Source organism: Lepisosteus platostomus, chromosome 28 (genome assembly GCF_059453375.1).
Source record: "Lepisosteus platostomus isolate fLepPlt1 chromosome 28, fLepPlt1.hap1, whole genome shotgun sequence".
Lineage (NCBI taxonomy): Eukaryota > Metazoa > Chordata > Actinopteri > Semionotiformes > Lepisosteidae > Lepisosteus > Lepisosteus platostomus.
The window spans coordinates 1,416,983-1,444,412 of record NC_142638.1 but is presented as its reverse complement, the minus strand read 5'-3'; the positions used below and the strand labels follow the sequence as shown (position 1 = coordinate 1,444,412).

Below are 27,430 nucleotides of genomic sequence, written 5' to 3'. Positions count from 1 at the left end.
TAAGAGAGGAGGGGACTTGGCACTGCTCACTGAACACCACAGGGTTGTATTTATGTACATTGACAGCAGACAATGCACCTGTTGTTTGCTGAAAAGCCTGCTTTTGCACAAAGCCAGGCACTTCGATTTTCATTTCATATTGATTAAAAAAGTGTTTAATTGAAACGGGGCTTATTATCACTTGATCAAACAGTTGAGGGAACAAAGCCAGCCTTCCTTAATTAAAGTGCCTCATCTCTTATTTTATTGAAAGACGTTCCGAATGCTGTTGGTATAGAACCAGTGAGGATGATAGTTTTATTTTACAACTACTGTAGACTGAGACATTAGCTGTTCAGTTTAAATATTTTTCCACTACACAAAGCTGACTCAAAATAATGGGGACAAAATATGTTCCCTTCTTCTCCTTTAACAGTTGTCATTACACTTGGTTACAACACACCTTGAATGTAAATTCCGGAGGCGACAGCCAACTACAGAAAAAACCATTGTCACCCTGTACCTACAACAAGGTTAATCACTAGTATACTGACCGTAATAAATATTGATTGCTACTAATACTTAACTCTTAATTATATTTCTTCTAATTTATTTACCACTCACTCAGTCTAACAAGTGGCAGTTATCAGATTCAAGTGAATTAAATGGAATAACCTTGTTTTACCTGAAGGGTTTTCAATACAAATCTCCCTACCTTGCTGCTTTCTCTCTAGCAATATCAGCCACTCCACTGCTTTATAACACTCGAGCATTTCAGATCTCCTGCCAGGAACAAGGACCTGAGGAGAGCATGCTCTTCTGTAGGCAAGCATTAAAATTGTTAGAGCTGAAACCAGTAAAGACACCTTTAACTTGCTCTTAAGAAAAGATTACACAGGAGAACACTTCAAAACAGTTGTGTACTCCTAAAGACACAAGATTGGATCTAACTAGATTTGATTTAATAGTTACTCAATTTATCTTCACATCATCATTTTCTTTATGCATCAGAAGGTACAGTAAATGAGTAGCACAGTAGAAAGGATTTTGTGAATATGGCCATCAGTTTGACAACAGTGAATTTGATGGTTAAAGTGATGCATTGGAGAGTTTAATACTATAATTTTCATAGGCAGTCTAGTTAATCCAAACATTTGCAAGATGAAAACACTTGCCCTGGGATTACAGGTAGCCTCCATCAGCTCCGTCACTGTTTCTCCCTGCAGTTCATGTGTATTTTGAACACGCATATAATTTAACGGGAGGTACTGTGGTGCAGTGGTTACCATTGCTGCCTTGGGTACTTTCTGTGTGGAGTGTATATTTCCTTTCTTTCTTCATGTGGGTTTCTTCTGGGAGCTCTGGTTTCCTCCCACAGTCAAAGACATGCTGGTAGGTTAAATGGCTTCTGGGAAAATAAGCCCTGGCGTGAGTGTGTGTGTGTGTCTGCCCTGGACTGGCGTCCTGTCCAGAGCGTACCCTGCCTTGCACCTGCTGCTTGCAGGGATAGGATCTGGCTCCCCCATGACCCTGTATTGGATAAAGTGGTTAGAAAAGGGATGGATGGAGGAAAATTAAATCTGGAGTAAGAATTTTGGGGGGAGTTTAACAAAATAATTTTAATGTTTGGAATGGTGTTACCATTTGTGCAATCTGCTTATGTTTTACCAGACTCCTCTGATGTCTACATTTGTTTTTATTTGTTCAGTTTTATCCATTTAACACGTGGGAATCAACACGTACTTCTTTACATTTTAAGAACCATATGCCACGCTAACAACAAAACAGATCTTTCAAATGCAAAAAAAAAATCCTCTTGCTGTTGGAGGCAGCTTAATGAAGATCAATTACAGCTTTAGATGCACATAGAGTAGCAACAGAAATGAATAGATATTGACCATACTGTACCTACAAAGTGCTACTGTGCCCAGAGACCCCACCGCCACACACTGTAGTTTCAGAGCTTTGTCACACCTTCTTGCAGCTGAAGTCCCTGTTTGATCATTCACTTCGTGATCCCATATCTGTAAGGATGTCGGGTACTGGTTCCAGGTATTTACCCTTCTCCAATTTTTTTACTTTGAGCAGCATCCCATAGAGTCAATTTTAAATCACACTGCACTGAGGCTGTAGGGAAAGCTCGAGTTTGTTTAGTTTTTTTTCCCGAGCTGACCAAAAGTAGAAGTTAGAGGGATTCCAATTCTCTGTGTAATTATTGTTTAAAATTAAAGAAGACTGGAAGACTTCGTTTAGACTACTCTACACTTTAAAGGAACAGAGGCTTCAGCTGCTCAGAGCTGCATATAACTGCATTTTTTAGACTTGTTGGTCCAAATCAACCTTAAAAAATATTTTCACTTGATTGCAAACTGTAAAAACATGACAAATAATACATAAGAAAATCAGTGCATATGATACCACATATCAATCATTTTTGACGCCTCCTAGCAAACCACATCTGAGTAATTATTAATGCTGTTCCCAGTTTTGGTGCATAGGTGTGAAATTCCAGTCCTTGCTAAATAAGTGAATTCTTAATTTTGGTAATCCAAGAGACTAATGAAGAGGATGGATTAAACTGGATGAGTTGAGAGATCCGTGGTGGTAAAACATATTAAGGATTTGAATTCCCTTTTATAAGCTGCTCAGGATCATTTCAAGCACCCTTCTTATCTTGTACGTTTTGCCTTAGCCTTAATATTGATTGAAATAGAAAGGAATCTCAAACAACACTTTCAACTTTCAAAATAGCTCTCTTTAAAACTGGGCATCCTTTGTTTGGAATTCATTGGAATTTATAGTTTTTATATGACTACAGAAAATCTTTTAACATGCTGTAAATTTGATTTCTTCTTAGGAGAACAGCCTGGCCCCTCTATCTCTGAATACATGAATTTGAAGTCTGTTTTTGTGTAGTTACATTAAAAGCATCAGTAAAGGAGAGAGACTGGTAGGACTGGGCATAACTTGGATGGACAGAAAGTGCAGGGCAGCTCTGCACATAATAAAAGACTTTTAAAGAGTTTTATCCTTGACCAATGCTGAAGACCTCTCCTGGTACATCCTTCTACTTAGCCACTGGTCAACAAGTAACGTAAATCTCAAAACCAAGTTCTTTAATGTCCCTGCCCCCTGCATGACCTCCGTAGTGCCCTTTCCCCTATCCTGATGGGAGGTATGGCATCTCATTGTGGTAGTTGTAGTCAGGACACACCTTCTGCACTAGGCGATAGTCTGTGCTGTAGAAGGAGATATAGATGCAGATGACTTTGAACGGCTTGGAGCAGATCCAGGAGACGTGGCTCTGTGTCTGCTCCTGGAAGCAGGTCTTGGAAGGGTCGTAGTTGCAGAGCGAGGTCTTCTTGTTGCGGTCCACCTTCTCGTAGTCCACCCGGCAGTTGAAGATCTTGGAGTCCTTGGGGTGCACCACGCTCTGACGCTCCAGGTCGAACTCCACTGCCTTGACGGGGGGCACCAGGCTCACCGAGATATTGCCCTGGCCGGTGGAGTTGTGGCGGAAGTAGACGCTGAAGGTGCCGTTGCCGTGGTCCACGATCTTGCCGGTGATCAGCAGGTTGAGACGCACCGTCTTGATGTTGGAGTAGAAGTCCCCCCAGCCGAACATCTTCTTGAACTTGCCCGTCTTCACGATGGGCCGCCGCTTCACACGGGACACCGGGTCAGGCCGGAGGTCGCTGCCCAGCATCTCCCAGAACTCCTGCTTGGAGAAGGGCAGTGGTGAGCGGTAAGGCAGCTCCAAGGAGGTGGTGTTAGCTGCTCGGCTCTTGGTGTGCAGCATCCACCGGCCCAGAGGAGACAAGCCCTGGCCACTGAGGATCCCCACCGACTTGGGGCGTTCGCCCTCTGCACCTTTCTGACTCTGGGAGGCGTGTGGTTGTCCCAGAGCCAACTGCAAAAGGGAGAACATAAAGATACGTCAGTCTTACAGTGTTGATGACACTATTACTGAATTATTTTTTTGTGTTCTAGACTCGTGCTTCTCAATCTGGGATGAAAGAATCCAGGGGGAATTATCTGAGACAGCGCTTGCAGTCTCCTGCATTGCTCTGAGCTCATTTTAACATTAACAGTTTGTTGCGCTCGCAGTAAATCCATTGTCCGACTTCTATTACTTGAAATTGTGTGATCAAAAATACAAAGCTGTCTGGTTGTACTCTTTAAAATGTGACAATCCAGATAAACACACTATGATATTTTTTCTCTTGCATTACATTTTGAGACCCCAGTTAGTTAGTTTTACACATTTGCATTGTAGAATCTCTGGTTGGTGGTGAAATACTTTTGCTCCCATGATGACAGCACAAACACAGGGGAAATGAGAGGACGAGGCTCCAGAACAGCTCAAATGACAAAGGCATGTTCCTGAGTGCAGGTTGGGTTCCATGATCCTATGATATTAGCCTCGATGTTTATGACAGGCTGGAGGAGCTAAATCATTTTTAGTCTTGCACAGAGAAGACTGTGAGGAGACCTGCTAATACTATTCAGAATCCTTGAATCCAAGGCATTGACAAAGTCAACACAGCAGAGATTCTACCGATTGAACAGTGAAACACGAACCAGAGGGTATAAGTGGAAACTATGTGGAAACCAATTAAAGCCAAGAACAGGAAGAACCCCTTTCACGAAGGGTTGTGGGAGTCTGGAACCAGCACCATGAGAATGTGTCAGTTATTGAGCTCTGGGACTGTCGAGACAGACTAACAACTACTGTATGCAGTTAAAGTGTGAGCCTGATTGTGCTGAGGTGATCCAACTGATTCCAGATATTCCCTTTTTGCAAAAGTCTTAAGTGTCTTACTTGGCCCTTCCCAAATCTAAAGTGAACAGCTTTTATGAATCAGGGCTCAACATGTTGCGTTTGTGTTGAGATGAGTCGTTCTGCATTCTGCCAAATGGTGAAAAAAAAATCCAATTAAAAACTGTTGAAACAGAAGAATTAAATTAAGCTTCTTTAGAGTCCTTTCCACTTTTGCAGCATTAATGCAATCGCTGATTTTTTTCATTTTATACTTTAATTTTCATTTTGGATTGAAAGAACGTGGTTTACAATCACTTTGAGAGAAAAGGTTGTGAAATCATATACTATTTGTCAATGCTCGGAGAACTGGTGAGCTTTCATCTGTGTTTCTGGAAAGCAAACAGCTCTTAAAAAGCAGTTCTGCCAGGCAAATAGGCAAACTGTCAGATTCAGATCCTTTCTGAATTTGTTTTTTGTAAGGAATGGTGGTAAGTCTCTGTTCATGGCTAAATTATTGTTATTGTAACAAAATCCTTTAAAACATTACTTGCTTAGTTCTTAAATTAGTCTACTCCTGCTGGAATTCTGCAGCTGTGTTTTCAATCTGATTCCAGCCTGGAGTAAAATGAATTAGGACTAAAACTGATAATTAAAAGAGATACCTAATGCTTTAACTCCATAACTGACACAGCTTATAACTAAGTAAAGGATGAAGCAAAGGGACAGCAAAAATGAATCTTTTAGAAAAATTAGCAAGGAATCACAGGCACTCAATACAACACGTAGGCTAATACATTTTGGAATAGCATTATCACATTTGGAACATTGAAAGATATTGGTCTCAATCAGTTGTTATTACTGCTCATTTCTTTTGGATTCAAGGATAGCTTTAGACCCCAGGACCATCTAAGCCAGGAGCTATAAGAATATGGAGAAGCATTTAGAATCAGCAAATTCTAAATTTTAGTAAATTAGTCTTAGATAATCTGTGTGTCAACCAGTGATGCCCTAAATTTGTTTCACGCAGGAACGACAGATGAAATTACTGGTAAAATCAATGCTTAGAATAAATACTGATTTAGCTATAAAGGTACACCCACCAGACCCCCATCTACATTTAAAGTGACCCTCACAGTGCCAGACGAAATGTTGTTGGCAGAAAGACAGACCTTGGTCAGCTGACACTGGCCAGAGCAATTCCCAAATCTGAGTGCTTCCGAAAACTGGCTGAGCCTGTGGAAGCCGGTGCAGCTTAGTATCACACAACATCAACATCATCACAACCTCACCTGGCAGTGAGGCTGCCAGAGAAAAAAAGGAGTGAGGTTTAGCAGACAATCTTTCAAAATCTATCTAATGGAATACAAACCATGTCTTGTTTAGGCTGTGATCGCTGTACTCTACACAGAGGCCCAACACATTATTCACGGTGGATTCCTATTATTTTGAACAGTGAGAGCAGCAGTCAGCATGGAGCACTGAGAAAAATGTGCAGGCAGATCTAAAGCAGGAAGATTAAAAGGAAGACAAAAGCTTTCACCAACTGGTAGTGTTTTGCAGGTGTGGTCTTTCATTCAATGGACAGAACTGCAGAGACACGCCCCTCGGCCCCGCCCTGTATTAGGGACACCAGGAGCTAACAAGTTAATTATTTTCATCTTCCATGAGTTCACACAGTGTGCTCCCTAAACATCCTCTGTGAGGCACAATGTGCCTTCAGACAAAAAAAATTAAAATAAAATACAGTAATTGCGTGATTCTTATTCTGTCCGCCAGGCATGTTCATTATTGAAAGTGTTGCTTTGCAGAGCTTTGCCTAAGGCAGGCCAGTCTGATTACAATGCGCTGGAGAGCCCAGCGCTTTCTATCCCCAGGGGACGCGGAAGCTTGCTCACACTCTCTCACTGGGCCCCCTGGTGGGGGTGCTGGCTCACATCCCCAGGAGGACCCCCAAAACATTTGTCAAAAGTGAATGACGCTGTAGGAGCGCATATTAAGATTTGTCCCACTGATTTCTGGGTAAATGCTTTAACGAGCTCATGTCATGTGTGTCTGCTCCTGCTCTCCCTGAATCTTTGTGTAGGACTCTGGTCATATTCAAAAGAAGATTTTATTTTATTTTAAATGTGTGAGGAGCCTGTTGTCATAGCATATACTGTTTTTTTCATAGATATTATCAAAACCTTTCAGAGGAAACCGTCCACACTGATGTAATGAACAGAAAAATAGAGCAATCACAGATTTACACTCAGGAAGCAACATCCCTTTTCTTTTGTAATGGACCTGTCTGTGCCCAGATGCTAAAATTGATGTTTGTGCACCAAGCTGCCTTATCGTGGGAGAATCAGATTGTTTATTTTTTTATACGTTTCTACCTTTATTTGTTTGCCTCCACATCTTCATCCCTCTGTGGTGTTTGGGAAGTTGACGTATGATGCACCGGAGCATGAAAAATGAAATAGGCTCTTCCAGAAAAACAACAGGAACTGATCGCACATGGGACTTTAGGGCTAGCTGAGTAAGAACTTGAGATGATTATTACAACGCCCACATCAGTCGCACACTGGAAATCAAGGGCATAAAATTGCCCCCCACACACTTACTTGATCTTTTCTGGCATTAACCCATTTGTTATAATAGAAATGTTTTATGAAGCACCTTTCATCTCCCGGAGGAAGTCAAAGCACTTAACAGAGATTAGACAGTGATCCAGGCACAGGGTCACATTCACCTACTAAAGGACCTGGGAAATCAGATTCCATGCAAGCATTTGATTTGGTTTATTCAGGGCTGTACTTTAAGATCACTTTTTTTTTTATTAGCCATATACAATTTCTTGTATTAGGAATTCATCTTTTTGCATACCCCAGCTTGCTCTCCATGAGACATAAACACACAGACAGGGAGGCGTTTGGGGTCAGAGCGCAGGGTCAGCCATTGTACAGCGCCCCTGGAGCAGTTGGGGTTAAGGGCCTTTCTCAAGGGTCCAACGGAGGAGGATTCCTCTGCCAGCCACAGGATTTGAACCAGCAACCTTCCAGCCACAGGTACAGGTTTCTGAAACAGAGCCTCTCACTCTGACTAAAATGTTGGAAATCTACAAGCAAGAAGAACACCTTGAACAAGGTACAGTATGACATGCACCCATTTTCTAACAGCTTCATCCAGTACAGTGGAGCCACAGCCTATCCTAACAAGAAACAGGCAAAAGGCAGTGTACACCCAGAATGGGACACCAATCCATCGTAGGGCACACACAGACACACAGAAAACCGAGCAAAAACTAATGCGAACATAGGGACATAGGTGTGGCATATTTCCATTGGACTTTTAAATATTCGTTGCTGAATCCCATTCTTCTTGTAAGGAAACCCTGTATTAAGTCAGTGATTTGGATAGAGATGTATGGAATTGCACTGTGTGTTCCAGAACTTCTATATTTTCAACAGGATTGAGATCTCTAGATTGTACTGGACGGGAAAGATGATGGAATGTGGTCTCATGTCCCTTAAGTCAACCATGTATTGCCAGCTGACAGGAGAATCTTGGAAACCTATTCCTTATATCTCCTATATTTACATTAATATATTTACATTATGGAATAGAAGACAATAGGGAAAATGTCTGTCAATTACAGTTACTCTATCGATTGTTATGTTATGGTTTCATGCATTATCTTATAGCCTTTCCCTTATTTTGCCTTTGATTTGAAATCCATGTCTTCTTTACTGCAATGCAATAACCCAAAATCATATGCCTGAGAATATTAATAGCCTTCTCTTCAAGCGTATGCCACACTGACACCTTACAGGTATATGCAAAATACCCTAAATGCACCTTTTGCATTTGTCTCTGACCTTCAAACACTGCGAAGTCCAAGTGGGAAAAGTGAAGCCCAAACATGCATCAGTTTGGAAGGCAGCTGAGGTTCCTTGTGGGTGGAATGATTTAAGTCTTCATGTGCACGCTTGAGAGGAGAACTAATTATCACTTTCAGAAAGGAAAGACGACCAAGCTCCTTGTACAATTAAGGCTTTTGATGTTTTAATTAAAAATCCCAACCAATTGTGGCACAAAGCTGTTAGATCCTAAAGCAGAGGGGGAAATGAATACAACACCTTGTGCGGTGGGGGCCAAGTGTTTGAGCTGATTCAGAAAGACGGATTTTTTCAATGAACATGGCCTAGAATAATAGAAAATTGCTGCCTGGTAATGAATTATCAGCACGTAAACTCTTTTTGCTGATACAAGCTGAATTGCCTTAGTTTCAAAGTGGGTCATTATGAGATATAAGTGTCAACACAAAGGCCTAATGAATACTAAAACGAACTGTTTGAGAACAAAGAAATTTGAGAAACCCTTCCAGGCCTGCTGATCAGGATAAGCTCCATAACGTAGATGGAACCACACTCTGTCCTCCTCCATAATGACACAAGGAAGCAAGGTTACAAATGAATCATTCAGCCAGTCTTGTTATCCTGTTTACTAATTGCTGATTGGTCCAAAGATCTAATTACACTATTTTTCGTCACAAACATGGTTGACAGCTTTTTCCAGGAAACCATATTTCACCTGTTTTGAGTTTTGATCACCTCTTAATTTCCCTTCTGCTCAAAACTGAGGAGATGCAGTTAAATAATTCCTGATGGAATTTTGTGCATGTGTACACTAACTTTCACTTGCTTAGTGTCTTCCTAGTCCTGAAGAGTATCTTCTACTAAGCTTGGCAACGATGTGGTATAGTTTCTATAAGACATGTCCTGGTAATGAGATATATAACTGCTTCCTGGTAACATGTTTTCTTCTGTTTTAATGAATAATATACCAGGAGCTAGGAAGTAAAAGGGAATTCTCATGTTAATCTATTCAGACGTTTGTGGTCAGGATACATCTGCCATGAGTCAGGATTGTGATGACAAATGTGCTGTTCCTGTTCATCCCAAAGATGCTGAATTGGATGTCTTTGTTGTTGTTGCCATGGCTGCGGTAACCTATGCCTGAGTACAGCCACATTCCACCTTGAATGTTCCTACTGTGTTGGCACCAGAGTGGCAGACAGCCAATATATTTGTTCTTGACCTTGCAATTTCATTACTTATTTTTCTGCTTTAGAACGTTGGGTGCGGGAAAGGTTGCGGGAAAGGTTTTGTTTCTTCGTTTCTGGAGTCAGAGACAGAAATCATCCAGAACACTGTCAAGATCTCAGTCATCAGGCCTGTAGAGAGAGCTAAGAACAATTTAAAGGTGGGGTGCTGATTTTCTGGCTTTCCTTATAGTTCTGATTACTTGTTGAACTCAGAGTGAATTTTGTTTTGCAGCCAGGGAGCCCTGTCATGCTCACACAAATGGCTTTGACACAGAGATAATGCAACACTCAGCACAAAATAGAGCAGGCACCAACACATCAGTACCTAGTACAGTAGCCTGGCCTCATGTACAGTATTATGCTGTGTTTGATACAGGACAGCCTTTATACCCGGGTTTCAGGTTTCTGCATTTGCCACCCAAAAGATAAGTAAAATGTAATGTCTGAAAAGCCATTGCACAGCTGGTCATCATGAAGTCCACCAGGGAAAGACATGCATTCTCAACCTCATTTCCAGTTCACCTCACAAGAATCTTTTAAGGCAGCTACCTTTGTTTGGAACATGTTGAGCCAAAGTAGTCAGAGGTGCTGCGATGCAGAATCATGCCAGCACATATAATACAACAACTTTCTGCTTTTACACATTCATTTATTTAAAAGTGCAGATATCACTGTAACAAAACAGACCTTTTAGTCTCCCATGCATCTGATGCGTAGAACTTGCACATTGCTTATTGGTCTGTCCATAGGATGGGTAGCTTTACTTAATTTAATGATTTTTCAAAAAATGAATTATTTTCCTTTTCTAGATTGAAAGGACTGAACCATAAAATCACCATGACCTTAGCTTACATCTATTTTGGTTGAATTCTGTGTGCCTTTGGAATATGCACTCTTATTTGAATCAGTGCTTTAGGTTTCTGAAAAGACTTAGTTCACAGAACGTCCAATTCATTGCAGCTGTGGTTAGGTTTTAGAACATGGGGAAAACAGCTTTTAAACCTATTGTGAGCCCAGACACAAGATGATCATATTTAGAATTTTATGCCTGTGATTCCTACAAAAAGAGGACAAGCTCCTAAGAAAAAAGCACAAAGTGATTCATGACATGGCATGAAACAGCAGTCATTGCAGTCCTTGAATGTGCTAATAAAACTATTCACATTCATTTGCCCTTCAGCACTACCTTGAGTGGTTACATGATGATGGCAGAAAGAATATTCTGGTCTGTAAAAAAGGGAATTTTCTCTTTCTGTGTTTCCCAAGCCACTTTGCTTCATAATGGCAAAACTACGATTATTGATACATAAGAGACAGGTGTGGCTGTAGTCATGAAATACCGGAGACATTTGGTGAAGTGAGCTAGCAAAAAGAATGTGCTGATATGTAACACAGACACACATTACTCACCTTGGAATGAATCTGTATACTGTGTATGTGTGTTGTGTCCGTGTAGAGATGATATTTCTCATCAGTGTTTAGATCAGCGTGGACTGCTGTGCCAAGGCTAATGCAGGGCTCATCTACTCATTAATTGTAACTCATTTGCTTAAAGCAAGCCTAGAACTCATACTGGTAAACAACCAGTGGCTAAGAACACATCAGACCAAATGAGCATTTTTGATTGATTAGGACAAAGGAGCTACCCCAGTATTTCAGCAATCCTTAATATGATATCTGAAGCTGTAGGGAATGCAAGCAGAGTCTAATCAACAACAAAGGCGATGTTATTATAATGGGCCTGACCATGAACGCTGTTCAGATTTTCTCCAACTCATCTGGACCAATGTTTTCTTACATTTTGCAATTAACATTTTTTTTTAGATGGCTGGAAGCTGGAAGAGACACGACACAGCAATGGTGCTTTACTGCGTGAGTATTAAAAGCTGTTCTGTGAGTCTTGCACCTGATGATTGATCCAGAGTTACTTTAAAGCCTACGTCAGTGGGGTGATGTCACTGATAGGCATCATTAGGGGAAAGTGAGAGAGCTGTGTTGGCCATTGTATGTGTTCCCCTATTAGTATTAATACTGTGTGTTGTACTGTTCTTTGAATATAACAGAGACAAATGTTGAGAATTTTAACTTTACACAGTGATTCCCACATCCCCTCATTATACAATCTCAGACATCTCTTTCATGTCACAGTGACATGATGGATCCTGAAGACAATGATTTTTTCTTGATGTGTCATTCACACCACTGAACTAATGTGTGACTCTGAGGCTTTGAAAATGGGACTGTTAAAAAAAAATACTGTCAATCACATTTCATATTGCTCATGAGTTTTTGGAGAAGTATTCTAGCCACTAAAACAGTTACGTGATGGGCCTACAGTACAAAACTGGATTCAGACCTCCACCTCTATGATACACATACAAACAGCTAGTTCTAACAGAAAGCTACACAGACGTCTGAGAGCCCAGAAAGTGGTCACTCTTCTATTGTAAGTTGAGGATACATAAAACCATATAACCTCAGTGGCAATTAGCCGGATGTGCACCAATACCTGAGGAATCCTAGTCACTAGTGGCACAGCCTGGATATGAACTGGCAATATTTGGATTGTAGAACCTAACCTAATCTCGGTCAACTTCTGTTAACACCAGCTCCATCTGGCAGTTTAAGTAGACTTAAAGAAAACCAAAACACTACTGCAAACCATTAAGGTGAATATTGTAGCACCAGAGAGTAGAGCTGGGGTCTTCAATCCTCTGATTCTGCAGAACTCTAATACAGTTAATCTTATAAGTCACCCTAAATCTCCTGTTATTTAAAGATCAGGAATACTTGTGTAAGGAATCGATCAATTAAGCAATTAAGCATGAAGTTGCCCTGCATAAATTATACTCCTTCTTATGCTTCAGCACTGATGGAATACCAATATGTTAATATTCAATAATGACAGAATTTAAGAATGCCGAGTTGCAGCACTCAACTGGTTCCTACTAACTAACCACTGAATAAACATTATTTACATTGCATGTGGTCATGTTGCCCAGATTAAGGAAGCACATTTATGAACAAACTCTGGAAATTCAATTTACTGTAAGCATGCTGAATGCATACATTACATTACACTGAAACTAACAACGATACATGGAGGAAGAAGCAGAAAAAAAGCAGGATGGCTAGAGCACCAAGAAGAGACTGTGACATCATTGTAATCACTGTAAGAGGCACGGAAGTCCCCCAACACAGACATCCACATCAAGAAAGACAGCCTGGTGATTAAAGTCACAGCACAGTTCAGGACAGTTTTTGAAATATGTTTATTATGAGGGTGCTTTGGAGAACGGTGCAGGAAGACAGCAATGAGGTCTCATTCATTCATCTCTAGAGCAGGCACTTGTGAGCGTGTTTTATACCACAGCCACAAACTGCCTCCTTCGATTCCATAATGGACATACTTAGCATGAAGATTCCTTAGGGAACCTGGTCAGTGTAAATAGAGACCTAACATTACAGCTGGCAGGCAATTTGTCTTCTGAACATGAAGAAATTAAGTCTAACTAAATTCTACCACAGGAGGATGAAATCAGTGGGTGACTTGGGCAGAATTTTCATAACTTTGCACATTTATTTTATTTAGGAGGAACATTTACTGTATGTAACTAAATCCTGCTTATACAAATCACTAGACCAAAACAATCAGCATAAACTGACTCACTTTATACTGAAGACTTGTCTAAAATCTAAAAAAATGACCAGCAACTCAAACTGGCTTATGCTTACCATTTTCTATTCAGAAATATTTGATAAAGCTTCACTTCTCTACTAACCTTTAAATTGGAAATGGATACCTTGACACAGCATAAATTTTTAATTAAAAGCTCAAATGCTTTGCAAATTATGAAATGTTCTCCCGTTTTTTTTTTCTGCTCTTAGGAATAACGGCCGCACGGTCGATGATTCCTTGTTTCATTACACAATTAAAACTGGAAATTGCTGCCCTTTAGCTAATTGCTGTAATGGAGAGGGGAGAAAAAAAAAGTCATTTCACAAGAAACAAGCTATTGGACTTTTAATTAATAATATATGTTCGCTTGAAATCAGCTTGATTGTTATGCACAATGCGTTAAAAATTAGAATGTTATGGATCATAAAGAAATTGGAGTTTTTTTCACCTCTGAAGGCTGTCCATCTCCTTCCATCTATCCAGTAAGGTTTGTTAATTTAATCTCTCAGGTTCTTGAATGATCCCATCAAATATCTCCCCATGGCATTCACATTACACCAAGAACTTTTCAAATCGTTAATGTGTGATTCACCATCACTCTTTGTTTTAAGTAGCAGCAAATTTATTCCTGATCAGGCAGATTTCCGTGCTCTGTATTTCCCTCTGTAATATCGAGCTTATAATGATGCTAGTGATCTGAGTGCTTTATCTCCACGGAAATCCTGGACTCAGTGGTTTAACCTTTTTGAACACCCAAAATATTCATCTTAGCCTGAACTATGAAAGATTCAATATTTACTGGCTGTGTTTTGACCCACATAGTGGTCTGTCATCACAACAGCACTGTGCTGCCTGTGACTGGGAGCATTGATTCAATCTTTGTCTTATATTTCAAGCTTTAAGAGGCCAGAAAGATTCATCTTAAGAGACACTCAGTAGTATGCTGACTGTCCTGAGAAATTCTTACATCTTATATTTTTCATCTTAAGCTACTTTATTATTTTGAATTTATGTGGTTCAGGGGTTTATTCAAAGCCTTTTTGCCTATTTATACAGCTAGGTATTCTGCCTGAGCAATATGAATGAAGTACCTTACACAAGGGTACAACAGCAATGTCCCACAACCTTTGAGATACTACTCATATTCAGAAAATGCATATTATATGCTTTAAAAAAATAAAAACAAGGACAGATCTTTTCACACTTGACATTAAAACATGGATTTATATTCTAAATACAGGAGTGACTAGATACAGGAGTGACTTTTCTTTCACTGTTAATACATACAGTATGTCGCTATACACATCTGATGCCTGGCTGACAAACAGTTGCACCGAACAGTGCTTTACCATTCAGTGGGATTAAAAGTTTTTCCTTTATTCCCTGTTATTCTCTGTTCAAAAGCTCACCACCTGTGCCCCTTACTGAGCTGTCTAATGGTAAGGACTGTGTCAATGCTCTTACAGAGACTAGATTGACAGGTACACACAATAATGTTGTCAAGAAAGAGTGCATTTTTTACATACTGTAGGTAGGTTAGGAGAGCTGAATTTTTAAAGTTCATATAGAAAACTGGATTAGACTAGAAGACTGAGTCAGTCAAATAAAGAATATTTCTTAGCTTTACAGAGCAAAGAGTTGTCTTGAGATTGAGCCATTAAGTGTACTTTAATTCATTAAAATAGTCAAACAAAACAATCAGAAAGAATTCTTGCTAAGTACCTTAAGGTTAAGTACCTTCTAGTAGAACTACAAGGCCTAGTGTAGTTGCTGGAATGTCATCAACGTCTAGGAGATCCACTATCCTGGAGGCTGTGGAAGTTTAGAAAAGAGCCAAACATCCTTTCTTGCATTCTTTTTATTAATTTAGTTAGCTTGAATAAACTGGATTGGAATTTAGAGGAAAAAAAGTTACAGGCATAATTTTTCCTCTGTATAGTGTCCAATACAAGGGAAGTCTTGCAAGGGATGATGGATGCAAGAAAACTCCCAAATGAAAGGAGGTTGCTTGCTCGGTGGTTGATTTGGCATTTCATCCTGCTGTTCCCGGACGGATTAGCTTCAACCACACCCTTGAGATCTCGTGCAGAGTGCTGCAACAGATTTTTTTTTTTTTCTCAACACTCTTGACAAAGGACGATCTGCAACTTCCAAAAAGTCTCAGAAAAGCTGTAGCCTGCAGTCAGCCTCACGAGGAGCGCCGCTGTGACACTGTAACTAGAGACCCAGCTTGCGCTCCGGGATCTCGAGAGAGTCTGACTAGAACGCCAGTAGCACCATTCTCCCTGCTTCTCCAGACAAACTCCCAGGTGGCTTCTGGATAGATGCTGATTTACATAGATGAAAAACTATTAAAAAACAAGGTTCCAAAAACATGGAACATTATACACGCATTTGTATTGCAAACACAAAGTATTTTAAAATAATTTTTAAGCCTCATCATTTACTCCCTCCATGGAAGTGATGAAAGATTTAGTTGACTTTTTAGTCACTCCAAGCTAATAGTGTAAGGATCACTTTAACACAAAGCATGACGTGAACTTTGTGCATATTTTGTGTCTTGTTTGTATATATAAATGATTTAATCACTCATGGATGCACAATGGTAGACTTGTTAGGCCAGAGAGCAGTAGCAGCACTCCGCTTGTATTAAGTGGTCAGACTGAATAGCAAAATCAATTAGTGGACTGAAATCAGGAAAGCTAGGGAAATTAATTATGGTTTATCTCACTTTAAAGCAGGGGTGAGATAACTCTGGTTTTTATGGTTATAGGATAATAGATATTTTACCCTTTTTAAATCATCAAATACTTTTGACCAGAAAAAGGATTAAATCAGTTAATTTTTGAAATTATTAAACCACTTAGGAAATTAAAAGGTCACCTGAAATGACAACTAGGAAACACTGTGTGTCCTGTAACCTTGGACTGACCATCAAATGGCCTGGTTTAGCTGAATGGTCTCACTGGTTATATGTGCCTAAAGGACCATAAATTGTCATCTTTGTATTTACTGTACTACTACAGCATGATATGGTGTGGTTTGTTGTTCCAGTACTGTATGAAAGAGACTAATGTAATGAAGGTCAAATCAGGTAAAGTAAAGGTGTCAGGTAGCCCATATTTATGATGCTTTCATTTCTTAAGTCTTCTCTTGCACCCTTTTCCTGATCTTCTTGATTTAGAAATAACTATAGCTTCCTTTTCAACATGTGCAGTCAAACTCTGCTGGAAACGAACACATCCCTTAATGATGGAACAAATCCTGAGTTCAGTCTACTCCGAGCACAGTCTTTATAGAGAGCCCTGTTTATATTAAGCAGTCTTAATCAAAAGCAAAATCTATAAGCTCAATATGAGCTGAGCAGAATTTACACTGAACATAGTCTTTATCCTGAGTACAACCAACGTTCTGAACACACTGTTTATCACAAACGCAGAGATCAAAGCAGCAACATACAGTATAAGGACTGTATACACAAAACAATTCTAAAAGGAATGCATTTTTAAATAAAATACTAATCCTGCAAAGACGTTTTCATCTGACCCACAGAATAGATTAGTTTGTACTGTTGTGAACGTGTGACTCCAAGTACACAGGAACACTTTCAGAATTTGTCTTTAATCTGGACTGGAATAAAGTGTAACTTTGACAAACTGTTCATACATTGATCAGTTAATTTTCTGAAACCACTCCAATTGGAGAAATGACTGCAGTAGTTGCAGTCAAGTCACAAGAACACACTCGTGTGCCATGTTAACATGTGCCATTGAGCTGTAAAACTGAGGTTATTAGGAAGTAGTGCCTAATAAATTTGTCTGACCCTTTTATCCAAAGAGAATTACATTTGTGCCCACTTAACTGGAGCAACCTGATTGAACAACAGACTTCCAAGAACTTTCCAAATCTGAATCCCCCAGGTGTGTGGTATACGGAAGGAAGCAAAAAAAATTTTTGGGATTTTAACTTTGTTTTTAAATGGTATTTAACTCAATAACCGAAAGGGACACAACATTTTTTTTTAATCTAAAAAATGACAGAATGCTTATAGCCTACTTTATGACTGAAGCAGCGACACAGGATTCCTCTCTAATCTGCTCCCTGGCCAGCAACAGCCAGGGTGTTCATCACACACAAGTATATGAGGCATTTTTGACCAGCCATAAAGATAAATCTATCTTTGTATAGCTTGAGATCTGCACAAAACCATTAAAATAAATTCATGGGAATCCAACGCACACTTAATAAAAATCTCCACCGGGTGGTGCAGATATTTTCTGCCATACCGCCACCATGCTTCCTTTCTTTGCAGTCTTACATGGGAAATGTGCTATGCTAGCAGGTAGAGGAAATACAGGTAACACAATCCACAATACATTGCAATACATCTGACAACATGAAGAACTAAGGGTGGCGTGGTGAAGCAGTCGTTAGCATTGCTGCCTTGCACTTCTGGGGCCCTGGGTTCCACATTGGACATGGGTTGCCATCTGTGTGGAGTCTGTATGTTGTCCCTGTGTTCACACAGGTTTCCTCTGGGTTTGCTCACTCTCCAATTCACAAGTCAGGAAATATACAGTAGGATTACAGCGTTGCTATCAAGGTTCACAAGTCATGACCAACATAGTCAAACACAATCCATAATGTCGTGGCAGGGCCAGATGGAATACCTGTAGTTTAGTCAATTTATTTCTGTGCTACAGCTGAGAATGAGAACCAGCAGGCTTCCAAAGGTTGTTCCTCTCAAAGGTATTTTTGTAAGCTTATTCCTACAGAGTGAAATCCGCCTCATATTCTTGAAAAAATAACCACAAAGGATTTAAGAAACCCAGGAAGAAACAATATATAAAATGATTCTTTTTCACTCACTTGCTGCCTTAATGTTTTCACTGGTTGTGCAATAGACTCTACGTTTGTTAGGAACAGTATATCCCATCCACATCTCTCACTATTATGCACTCTACATGCGAGTTGATTATAGAAAGAATCTGGATCCGTGCTGATCTGTGTAGGCAGCTAGTGAGATGCCCAGCTGTTGTGGGCACATTCCAGTTGGTCAGGTCTCATTTCATCTAATTTTGGCAACTGCCCAGGGAGTTCACCATGTGACCAAAGCCACGTGGGCTGATGACGAAGAATAATTTAATTAAAATAAAAAATTCAGATTCCCACTCCCAATAATGCTGTGCTCAATATACTCAATATCATTCAGGACAGGAGACCAGCCCTGATTCTTATGACCAAACACACATTTTAAAGGAATTTGAAGACAAGTTAAAAAAGTAATAACAATTTTCAATATTGGCCATACAGAGAAAATTAAATCTTCATATACTGTATATTGGTTTCGATAATAGCTTACATATAAATAATGAAACACTGAATGGATTTTAAGTTGAATAGAACTGATTTTCAATCGCATCTGCCCATTACACCACAAAACACATACCTATGAAATATATAACTAATTCTAAACCCTGCTCAGCTCCATTCCTTTATCGTAATCAATGATTCTTTACCAGACATTGCTCAATACTTAAAGGACAGTATTTGCACTCTGCTCTGTGCAGCAGAGGCATTGCACATCTTGTATGCATTTCCTTTATTTGTTTTGTCATTTTATTGTATTTTCTATTATGTATTGGAATGGCTTAAAGTTATAAAGAGTAACCAGTAGCCTCTTAGCCAGGAATGCTGTGGCTTTGGCCTCAGCTGCCTGTTTTATCAGAACTACAGTACGTACTGTACAGTAGATGCAAAACACTTCCTGTGTCTGGGAAGCACATGAAATTCACCTTTTGCACTCAGAGGCTTTAGAGCCATGTGATGCTAATTTCCCTCCCTACAGCAATTTCTCATGGCCAATTACTAAAAAGGCGTGACAAGTCAAACATAGTATTATGATATTCTTCAGAAAGTTGATTGATAGGTAGTGTCAGACAGTTGGAAAATACAGTACATCAGCAGAGTGTCTAATACTGTAGCAAGTCATAGGTGCAATAAAGGAGAGCTCGACCTGCATAAAGGTTATTAAGAGCAGCACAAGATGAGCACTTTTTTGCTCTGTCATAATTTGCTTGTACAGTCCATATTATCTGATGGCAAAAAATGGCATATTAAAAATCCTTTCTTTTCTGTTAATCTAACATTACTAATAATACTTAAATATCATATTAATTGCTGTGAGATTAATCATTGTTAGAAGCCTTATGCATTATCCATGAATTTTCAAAATCAAGTCCATATCACACTGTTAAGCTTCTTAACACATGTCTGCAGTGTAAATACACCAAAGGATTAATGAGCATGCATGCTTTAAATAAATAATTACCAGATTAATCTGTTTTTACACAGTTATGAGTAATTCAGATAAGCAAGACGTACGTGCCAATAATTCCTTTCGTGCCTGGTAATTAGCCACTTACGGTACAATAACTTGTGGAACTGTTAAGAATAAAATCACAGGACCAAATGCGTTACATAGTGTAGTAGTTAAGGAAAATTGCAGATTTCTCCTCAAAGTATCCGGGCACCTATAATATATCCTGTATACAGTATAGCTGTAGGCCTACCGTATTAAATGGAGTGCCCCGTCGCACAGGGACACTCCCGTGACAGTGACAGACCTGAGCGTTCACCGACACAGAAGCGTTGTGCATCGGCCTAAGCGTTACAAATTTACTGGAGCTGGAGAATAAAGTTTCCTAAATTCGCCGATTTAGCAACTGGGTGAACTTCTGAATATACAGATAACCCTGAAACTAATTTAAGACTCAAATTCAAACCCCTAAGGAAGAATCTCAGCCAGTTTTTGGACCGAGTTCAATACATGCAGGTTTAATAGGCATTCTTTTTCATCATCAATGCAAGACGGAATCTTAGTTAAGCTTAGTTAAGCTTCAGTAAACGTTCTGCAGTTAAATACTGTGTGCTTTAGCGTTCTATGGAACCCTGGTTGAAGTAAAACGGTCAGTACAGAATAGCGACTAAGCCCCACTTGAAAAGTACTTTCCCCCGGTTCCGTCAGGCACGCTGAGTGAATTTGCAACGGGTGGTCACTTGCAGGTAGCCTCTCTGGCCCTGAAGGGCCCGACGTTTCCCCTCTCATTCTCACGCGTCTGGTGCAGCAGCTCCCCGGGGCTGAGAGAGTGGAGCCCGGCCCCGCGCAGAGGGTGAGGTGGTGGTGGGTATTTCCCAGGGCACACAGCACACATACTGTACAGTGTGAATAAACTGGTAGCGAACGACCCTTACTAATGCTTACTTTCCATGGAAAGTAACTGAAGTCAAATATTTGTCATTTAAATCGACGTTATATCAATGGCAACATCTTAGTTAACTGTCAGTTTAGTTTTCAAACGTCGAAAAGTAGTAATTAAGCCATAAGATATAAGAATATGAGCATGTCTTTCAGTAGAGCCACAGAAGAACGGAATTAGTTACCAACTAAAATGTTTAACTCGGAAAATGATACAATTCTTCCGCACATATCCAAGGAAAGATACAGAAATAGTCCATATATTTTTGGAAAAATAAAAATGACTTGAGAAAACATAAGATATTATCTTATATGGGGTTTGACGTTATTAAGGTGAATTAAACGAACACAACGGAAGCGTCAATTTGAATATACAAGCGCACATTATTCATGAATTCTGTCGTTTATGTGTTCATTTTATTCAAATCACGATCAAAGGAACAGGCTCTTTATATTGTTTCTACGCAGTAGAATACGTTGTTGTATATAATTTCACAAACAACACGTTATAAAAACAATAAAATCTGTAGCTCAATGAGCAGATCAACTTTGTACTTTATGCTTCTTCTGAGTCTCTCGTTTTATTGAACAAGTTGTACAGACGAAAAAAGTAAAAGCACATTAAGATCAGACGGAACAAAACCAAACGGGTTAGCATTTTAAATAGCGAAACTCTAAATTACTAGTTAATAGCATCTTTTATAGTTCTTGAAAATTGTGGGTGTGGGTGAGAAGCTATTTTACCAAGGACAATGTCACCTACTGTAACTCGTGGGCTAATTTAACTGTAACACGTTGTGAACCTAATTGCACAGCTTTTAATTTTTACGTTTGCTCATTACAAATAAAAATATAATCATTTTTAATCGGGTGCATGGCAGATATTCCATCTAATCGGTGCAAGCTTGTGTAATTGGCGGTACCGATCGGATGCGTTTGTGCTCTAGCATTTCAGTACTATCGGTTTGGGTTTTGAAAACTGCATTTTTAGAAAACGAAGGCCTCACAACTCTTACATTTATTTTTAAATTAAAAAACGGATTCAATTCATTTCGGAATGGGTGGTACAGAACTCCAAATGCAGTGAACCAGCTAAAGATGTTTTGAGGTATAGGATATTTCTTTATAGCAATTAATTTCAAACAATTGTTCAGATTGTTTCTTTAGCCTAATAAAGTGAACGCAGATGTTCCCAAACAAGTTGACAGTAATTAAAGCCCTCTGCGTAATTATTAGGAATTCAGCCTCTAGGATAGCTGATAGATGCTGTATCGTGAACAAAATAAATAAAATAAAAAGCCGTACAGATGAGGATAAATCCCGATACAATTCCAGCGGTTTATTACTGGTACGAATTGCAACAGCTCCGTCTATCAGTTTTATTGTTACTTAATCCACAGCAGACACGCCGCGGAAAATGCGATGCCAGAGTTATGGGGGTTATAAAATAACAGGGCATGGATTTTTACAGCGTGCCTATTAACACCCGACAGCTTAGATATGCATGTATAATTTTAATTACTCGCATACTTCATCTATATGTAAGATGTCCATACACTAACAAGGGATTTCTGTTTTAAGCTCAGAAGCACAGAACCACCCCCTCCTCCACCTGTTATCACATATAATTTAGCGGATAAAAGTTTAAATGAAAATAAAAGCATCAACAACATTTAATTAAAAACAAACTGAAGGCACCTGCAAGCGCTCTAACTGCAAAGGCAGGGAGCAAGCCTTCACGATGCAAATTCCGTTAGCCCTAAAACTTTTGCCTTCATAACTCTACAGCAAACAAAACATTCACTGAGTCATTTTTTTAATGAGTTTCCCCTTCAACATCCACTAGCCTGAGTCCTCTAAACCGGTTGATATGCGTGAAAGTCACTATCAAGCCTCAAATATTGGTGAAAAGCAAACTAATCCTCCGTGAGCAGTTTAGCGTTTTTTTTCCCCCCCGATTACTTACAAAGTTTGCGCACGTAACGCCAGACACGATAACTTCACCATTATTCATTGTTTTACCAGTTTAGAAGCATTTTTGAATGAGGACTACGATCAGCTCAGGACGTGCGCAGCAGCGATGAATCACAAGTTAGCGAGTAACACAGAGCGGCTTCGCTGTAGAGCGCTGCACAACTTAGAGACCTGAAACCTGGCAGCAAATGCCTTTTACTGCATGTCTTCTAGCCCCACAATAGATTTCTTTAACGCTTTACAACCAGCGCCTTTCAGACTCTGATGATGAAGGCAAGAGAGTATGAGCTGTAACTTGAACGGCGCTGAACCCTTGCTTACCAAACAAGCAGTCCCATTGATGAGCAGCAAGACCAGCCAGCGGATAGAGCGCATCTTCACAGCGTGTCGTCTCTCAGCTCCCGTGCTCAAAGCCTAGTCTTCATTCAGGAAGACTGAAATCCTCCTCTACGATAACTCCTCATTCTACAGCAGGGTCCCATATCCAAAAGCCGTTGGAAATGTCGTTAACACAGACGTGCAGCCCTCTAACAGTTCCTGCTTTCTGTGAACCGAAACGAATCTTGGGGATCCATAGGTAGAAGGAAAAAAAAAAGATCCCACGAAACAACGATAAGAAAAGCCTTGCAGAATCGCCAGTGTCCTCGCAGGATGAGTCTAGAGTGCGCACACATTCATTACAGCCAGCACACTGACAAGCCTAGAGACTGGCATTCCCGTTAAGATCTCTCGTCCCCTCTTTCTCTCTCCTCTCTCTCCCCACCTCCCCCTCTCTCCCCCTATATCTCGGTGTTACTACCTAATGACTACCGCAGCTGCTACCTGGTGGAAAACAGACTGCTCGCATTAGAGCAACACCATCTCACATCTGTGAAAATAATTGCTGTTACTCCCGAAATGCAGACTGAAGCCGGTTCTAACGTGAACAGCAACCCCGTCTTTCAGAATTTCGAATTTACAGGAAGAAAAAGGACTGGGGGGAAAAGCCCAGCTTTGAAATCCTGGATAAAGAGCAAACATCGAATTCTCGAATACAAGCCGGCGTGGATGCGAACCACGTCAGTACTTGAGTTGCAGAATCGTGTCGCCTTTTTTGGGGGGGTCTTGTGAAAAGTGAAATCGGTTCGGCACCGCTGTGTGAGCGTCGCCTGTGTAGAAACCGCTGGAGAGGTCGGGTTCCCACAGTGCCAGCTCTAGTGAAGCATCCTTTAAACTAGACAGGTCGAGACCCATTCGCTCTTAAAAAACTTCGTGATGTACTGATGCGCGGCCACAATGTGGAAGTCGAGAAAGAGGTCCGCACCGTCTTGCTCAAGATTTTCCGGCGTAAAATCAAAAGCAACATTTCAAAGGTTTTTGAAAAATAGTCTGTTGTGACTGTCTGTCTGTTGCTTAGACGAACGAGTGTGCACTGACTTACTGTCCATATCGTTAAAATTCAAGAGAGGGGAAGACGGTGTTCGCTTGCATTCGGAGCACCTCCAAGATGTCTAATCTTTTATCCCAAAGGATAGGGTTAAGTTCAGGAAAAACTACCACATTTACAGTTTTATATTTGGATGACGCTTTTGTCCAGTGAGTTTTACAGTACTTTTACACCCCTTTATAAGGCTGGCTATTTCCCCGGAGCAATCTTGGTACTCTACTCAAGAGGGTACAACAGAAGGGCTCACCTGGAAATGGAACTCAGCAGCCGATTTTACTTACGAGGCCAAAACCTTACCATAGCTGCTAATGACAATTACAATGATTATTCATACCCACGAAAGAGAAAACGAAGAAAATCGTGCGGTATCTATGGAACACAGGCATCCGATCCCCAAGAAAAAAAAAGTCTAAAAAAAGTCAGGGATTGTGGGGTGAATCGGGGACAAACAGGTGGGTGTTGCCAGTCGGTCCACTATACCCCCCCTACAGTTAGTGTTAGGCGCTTTGAGATCCTGTGAAATGCTAAGCGTTGTACAAAAGGAATTCAAGGGTGACAGCCCAGATGAGCTATTACTACTGATGCGCTTGCTACTACAAGGCTACTGCTACTCCTGTTGCTACAACGAAATTACTGCCGTACCAGCTAGTACTGCTATTGCCACTACTGCGACTGGACAGTATTACACGTGTGGCTAATACAACTAATACCCGAATGTGGATGAGAAAAGTAATGCCCCATCATTTGTTACACCGTGCTGCCGCCGTGTGGAGCTGAAGTCTTAGTCCTTTTTACGAGCACGCCTGCAGGTGTTGAGGCGCATAAATCTAATATAATGGGGGAAAAAAACAGGTCCATTTAACATAATAGAAGTCTAGATGTGACATTCACGTCACCTTTCATTCTCGATTACGTCGTTTATACGAGGTTATCGCTCCCACTTAGATTTTAAACCGTATATCCCACCCTTTCAGGAGACCCATATTCCCAAATGGCTGAAGCTCCTTTTATAGCGCGAAAGGGATGGTGTGTCAAGGAGACAAGTCCGAGCATATCGTTACAGATAGAGAGGGTTATGATAATAGAGAACGCCGAAAATAGACAGAGTGGGTTAATCAATAAGTAAAATAAATAATCATAACCCCCCAAACCGGAAAGATAAAGTGGTTGGTATAATTAGGGAGACTTGAATTCTTTATTTTCTGGCACAGTTTTGGCAAAAGAAAAATTACGCTCACTGGATTAAGCAAATATTTATTAAAAATGAAAAACATGCACAGTAAACAACACAACATACAACATACAAATAGAGAAGGCACTCTATTTACAAACAAGGCAGCAGCTAGCTTGACTGTTGTCTCTAGACTCTGAGACAGCTCAATAACCCTTTCCAATAGGCATAACAATATTTATTGATTAACTGTTCAAATCAGACATTTCAAATATAATAATACATTATGAAGAACTACACTTAATATTGTATATAAATTCAAGCAGTTTGACTAAATTTAAAAATGTGAAATGTGAGACACCAAGTTTAATACTGTTTTTATAATAAAAGATTTGCTTACAATAAGAACATTGTTTATTTTTAAATCTTGCATGCGTTCCTTTTAAATACACACATTTTCATGTACTTCAGTTACTGCCATAAACAAGTCATTACTAAATACAAATGTAAAAAAATGTAGATACATTCTAAATAGAGTAATTTACTGTATATGTGAAATACAGAATGTCTTTGGAACTTTAAAAACTGGATTGATTTCATAGTAGTATAGAGAAAGTTTCATTAAGAACCACCTCTATGCCCTCCTTTGTATTGAAAAAAGTATCACAGTAAATATTAGGCTACATAATAAACTGTGTATCTAAATTAAATCAAGTAGACCCTGAAATTGAAATAGGCTATTTAGGTCAACACATTAATTCTAACTGTGAGAACAGGGAATGTTCTGTGCTACAGGCAGCTATAGAATGTCACAGATAGGAGGGTCATTAGTAGTGATGAAGCTTATAAAGGAAACTGGCTAATTGGACAACTAGAAATCTCCATTGTGCTGACTGACATTCCACTGTTCACAGAGCAAAGGCCAGAGCAAGCAAGACAAAAGACAGCAGTTCTCACGCCTTCTCTGGGCAGAGGGATCTCCAGTGCTCACATACGGAACACCTGGGAATGTGCTGGAACGTTCCTAGACTGACGCCCTGCTGCCATTCCTCACAACCTCAGATAAAGGTGTTCTTAACAACAACAACAATAATAATAATAATAATACTGTAAAAAGGCGCCGTCCTTCGGATGAGATGTAAAACCGAGTTTCTGATTCTCTGTGGTCATTAAAAGTCCCAGGGGGTTTCTTGAGAAGAGTGGGGGTGTTACTGGCCAAATTTTCCATTGGCCCTTACCAATCATGGCCTCCTAATAATCCCCATCTCCAAACTGGCTTCATCACTCTGTTCTCCTCCCCACTGATGGTGAAGGCCAGGGTGATATTTGTTTAGGATGCCGGGGAAACACTCCTCTTGTTAGTAAAGAACGATATGAGATTAGCAGCAAATTTTTCGAAACACAAAATGTGCCGTGTCCTATAGATAATGGTGTTCTTAATATTCTCACTAGTGAAGGCGTATGCATCCTGTAGTCTTCTGTAGCCCAGTAATTCCCTTCCCTGAGACACTGAATCTGGAGCCCACGTCAGGAATGGAATACAGTGCTATGGGGCATGTTGATATTATTCACTCAGTGTGTCATTATTTACAAATGACTCAAGCATCTGCGAAAGAAAAATGGACACAGAAGCATAAATTCTGAAATGGGAATCAAGATGGAAGAAATAATAGTATGCAATTATTTTAACATTTTTTATTTTCATTGTGAAATTAATGTTTAATCTGATGACTTACTACTGTATCTACTAATAAATACAGTTATTTATTGTGCAATTATAAAAAATGAGGTTGTTAGAGACAGGTAGTGAAACATACATTATATACAGTACTGTAGCTGTAGAAGCAGTAAACATATGCTAGGTTACAGTATGCATACGCTACCTTAAACCACATTTTGAGTTTTGAACACTTTTTTAGTTGCCACTCAGTTTTCCAATAGGGGGTGCCAAAACATTTTCCAAAATGAAACAGTTGACATTCTCCGTTTTCCAGAGACGTGAATAACTCTCAGACCCCTTTCACAGATTGGCTGAAATAAATCAATACCAGCCAGACCGTATTTATGATAAGCCCCAGAGTTGGATTTTTTCCCT

General features: G+C 39.9%; 1 protein-coding gene across 1 annotated transcript; it reads right to left on the bottom strand.

Moving 5' to 3' along the window:
• Positions 1-1,657: 1,657 nt before the first annotated feature.
• On the bottom strand, positions 1,658-24,109 carry LOC148638532 (neurexophilin-1). Its single transcript, XM_088622871.1, has 2 exons — positions 23,060-24,109; positions 1,658-3,889 (listed from the first exon to the last, which is right to left on the bottom strand). The coding sequence occupies exons 1-2, from the start codon at positions 23,111-23,113 to the stop codon at positions 3,140-3,142; spliced, it is 804 nt and encodes a 267-aa protein (XP_088478997.1). The 5' UTR covers positions 23,114-24,109; the 3' UTR covers positions 1,658-3,139.
• Positions 24,110-27,430: the final 3,321 nt, after the last annotated feature.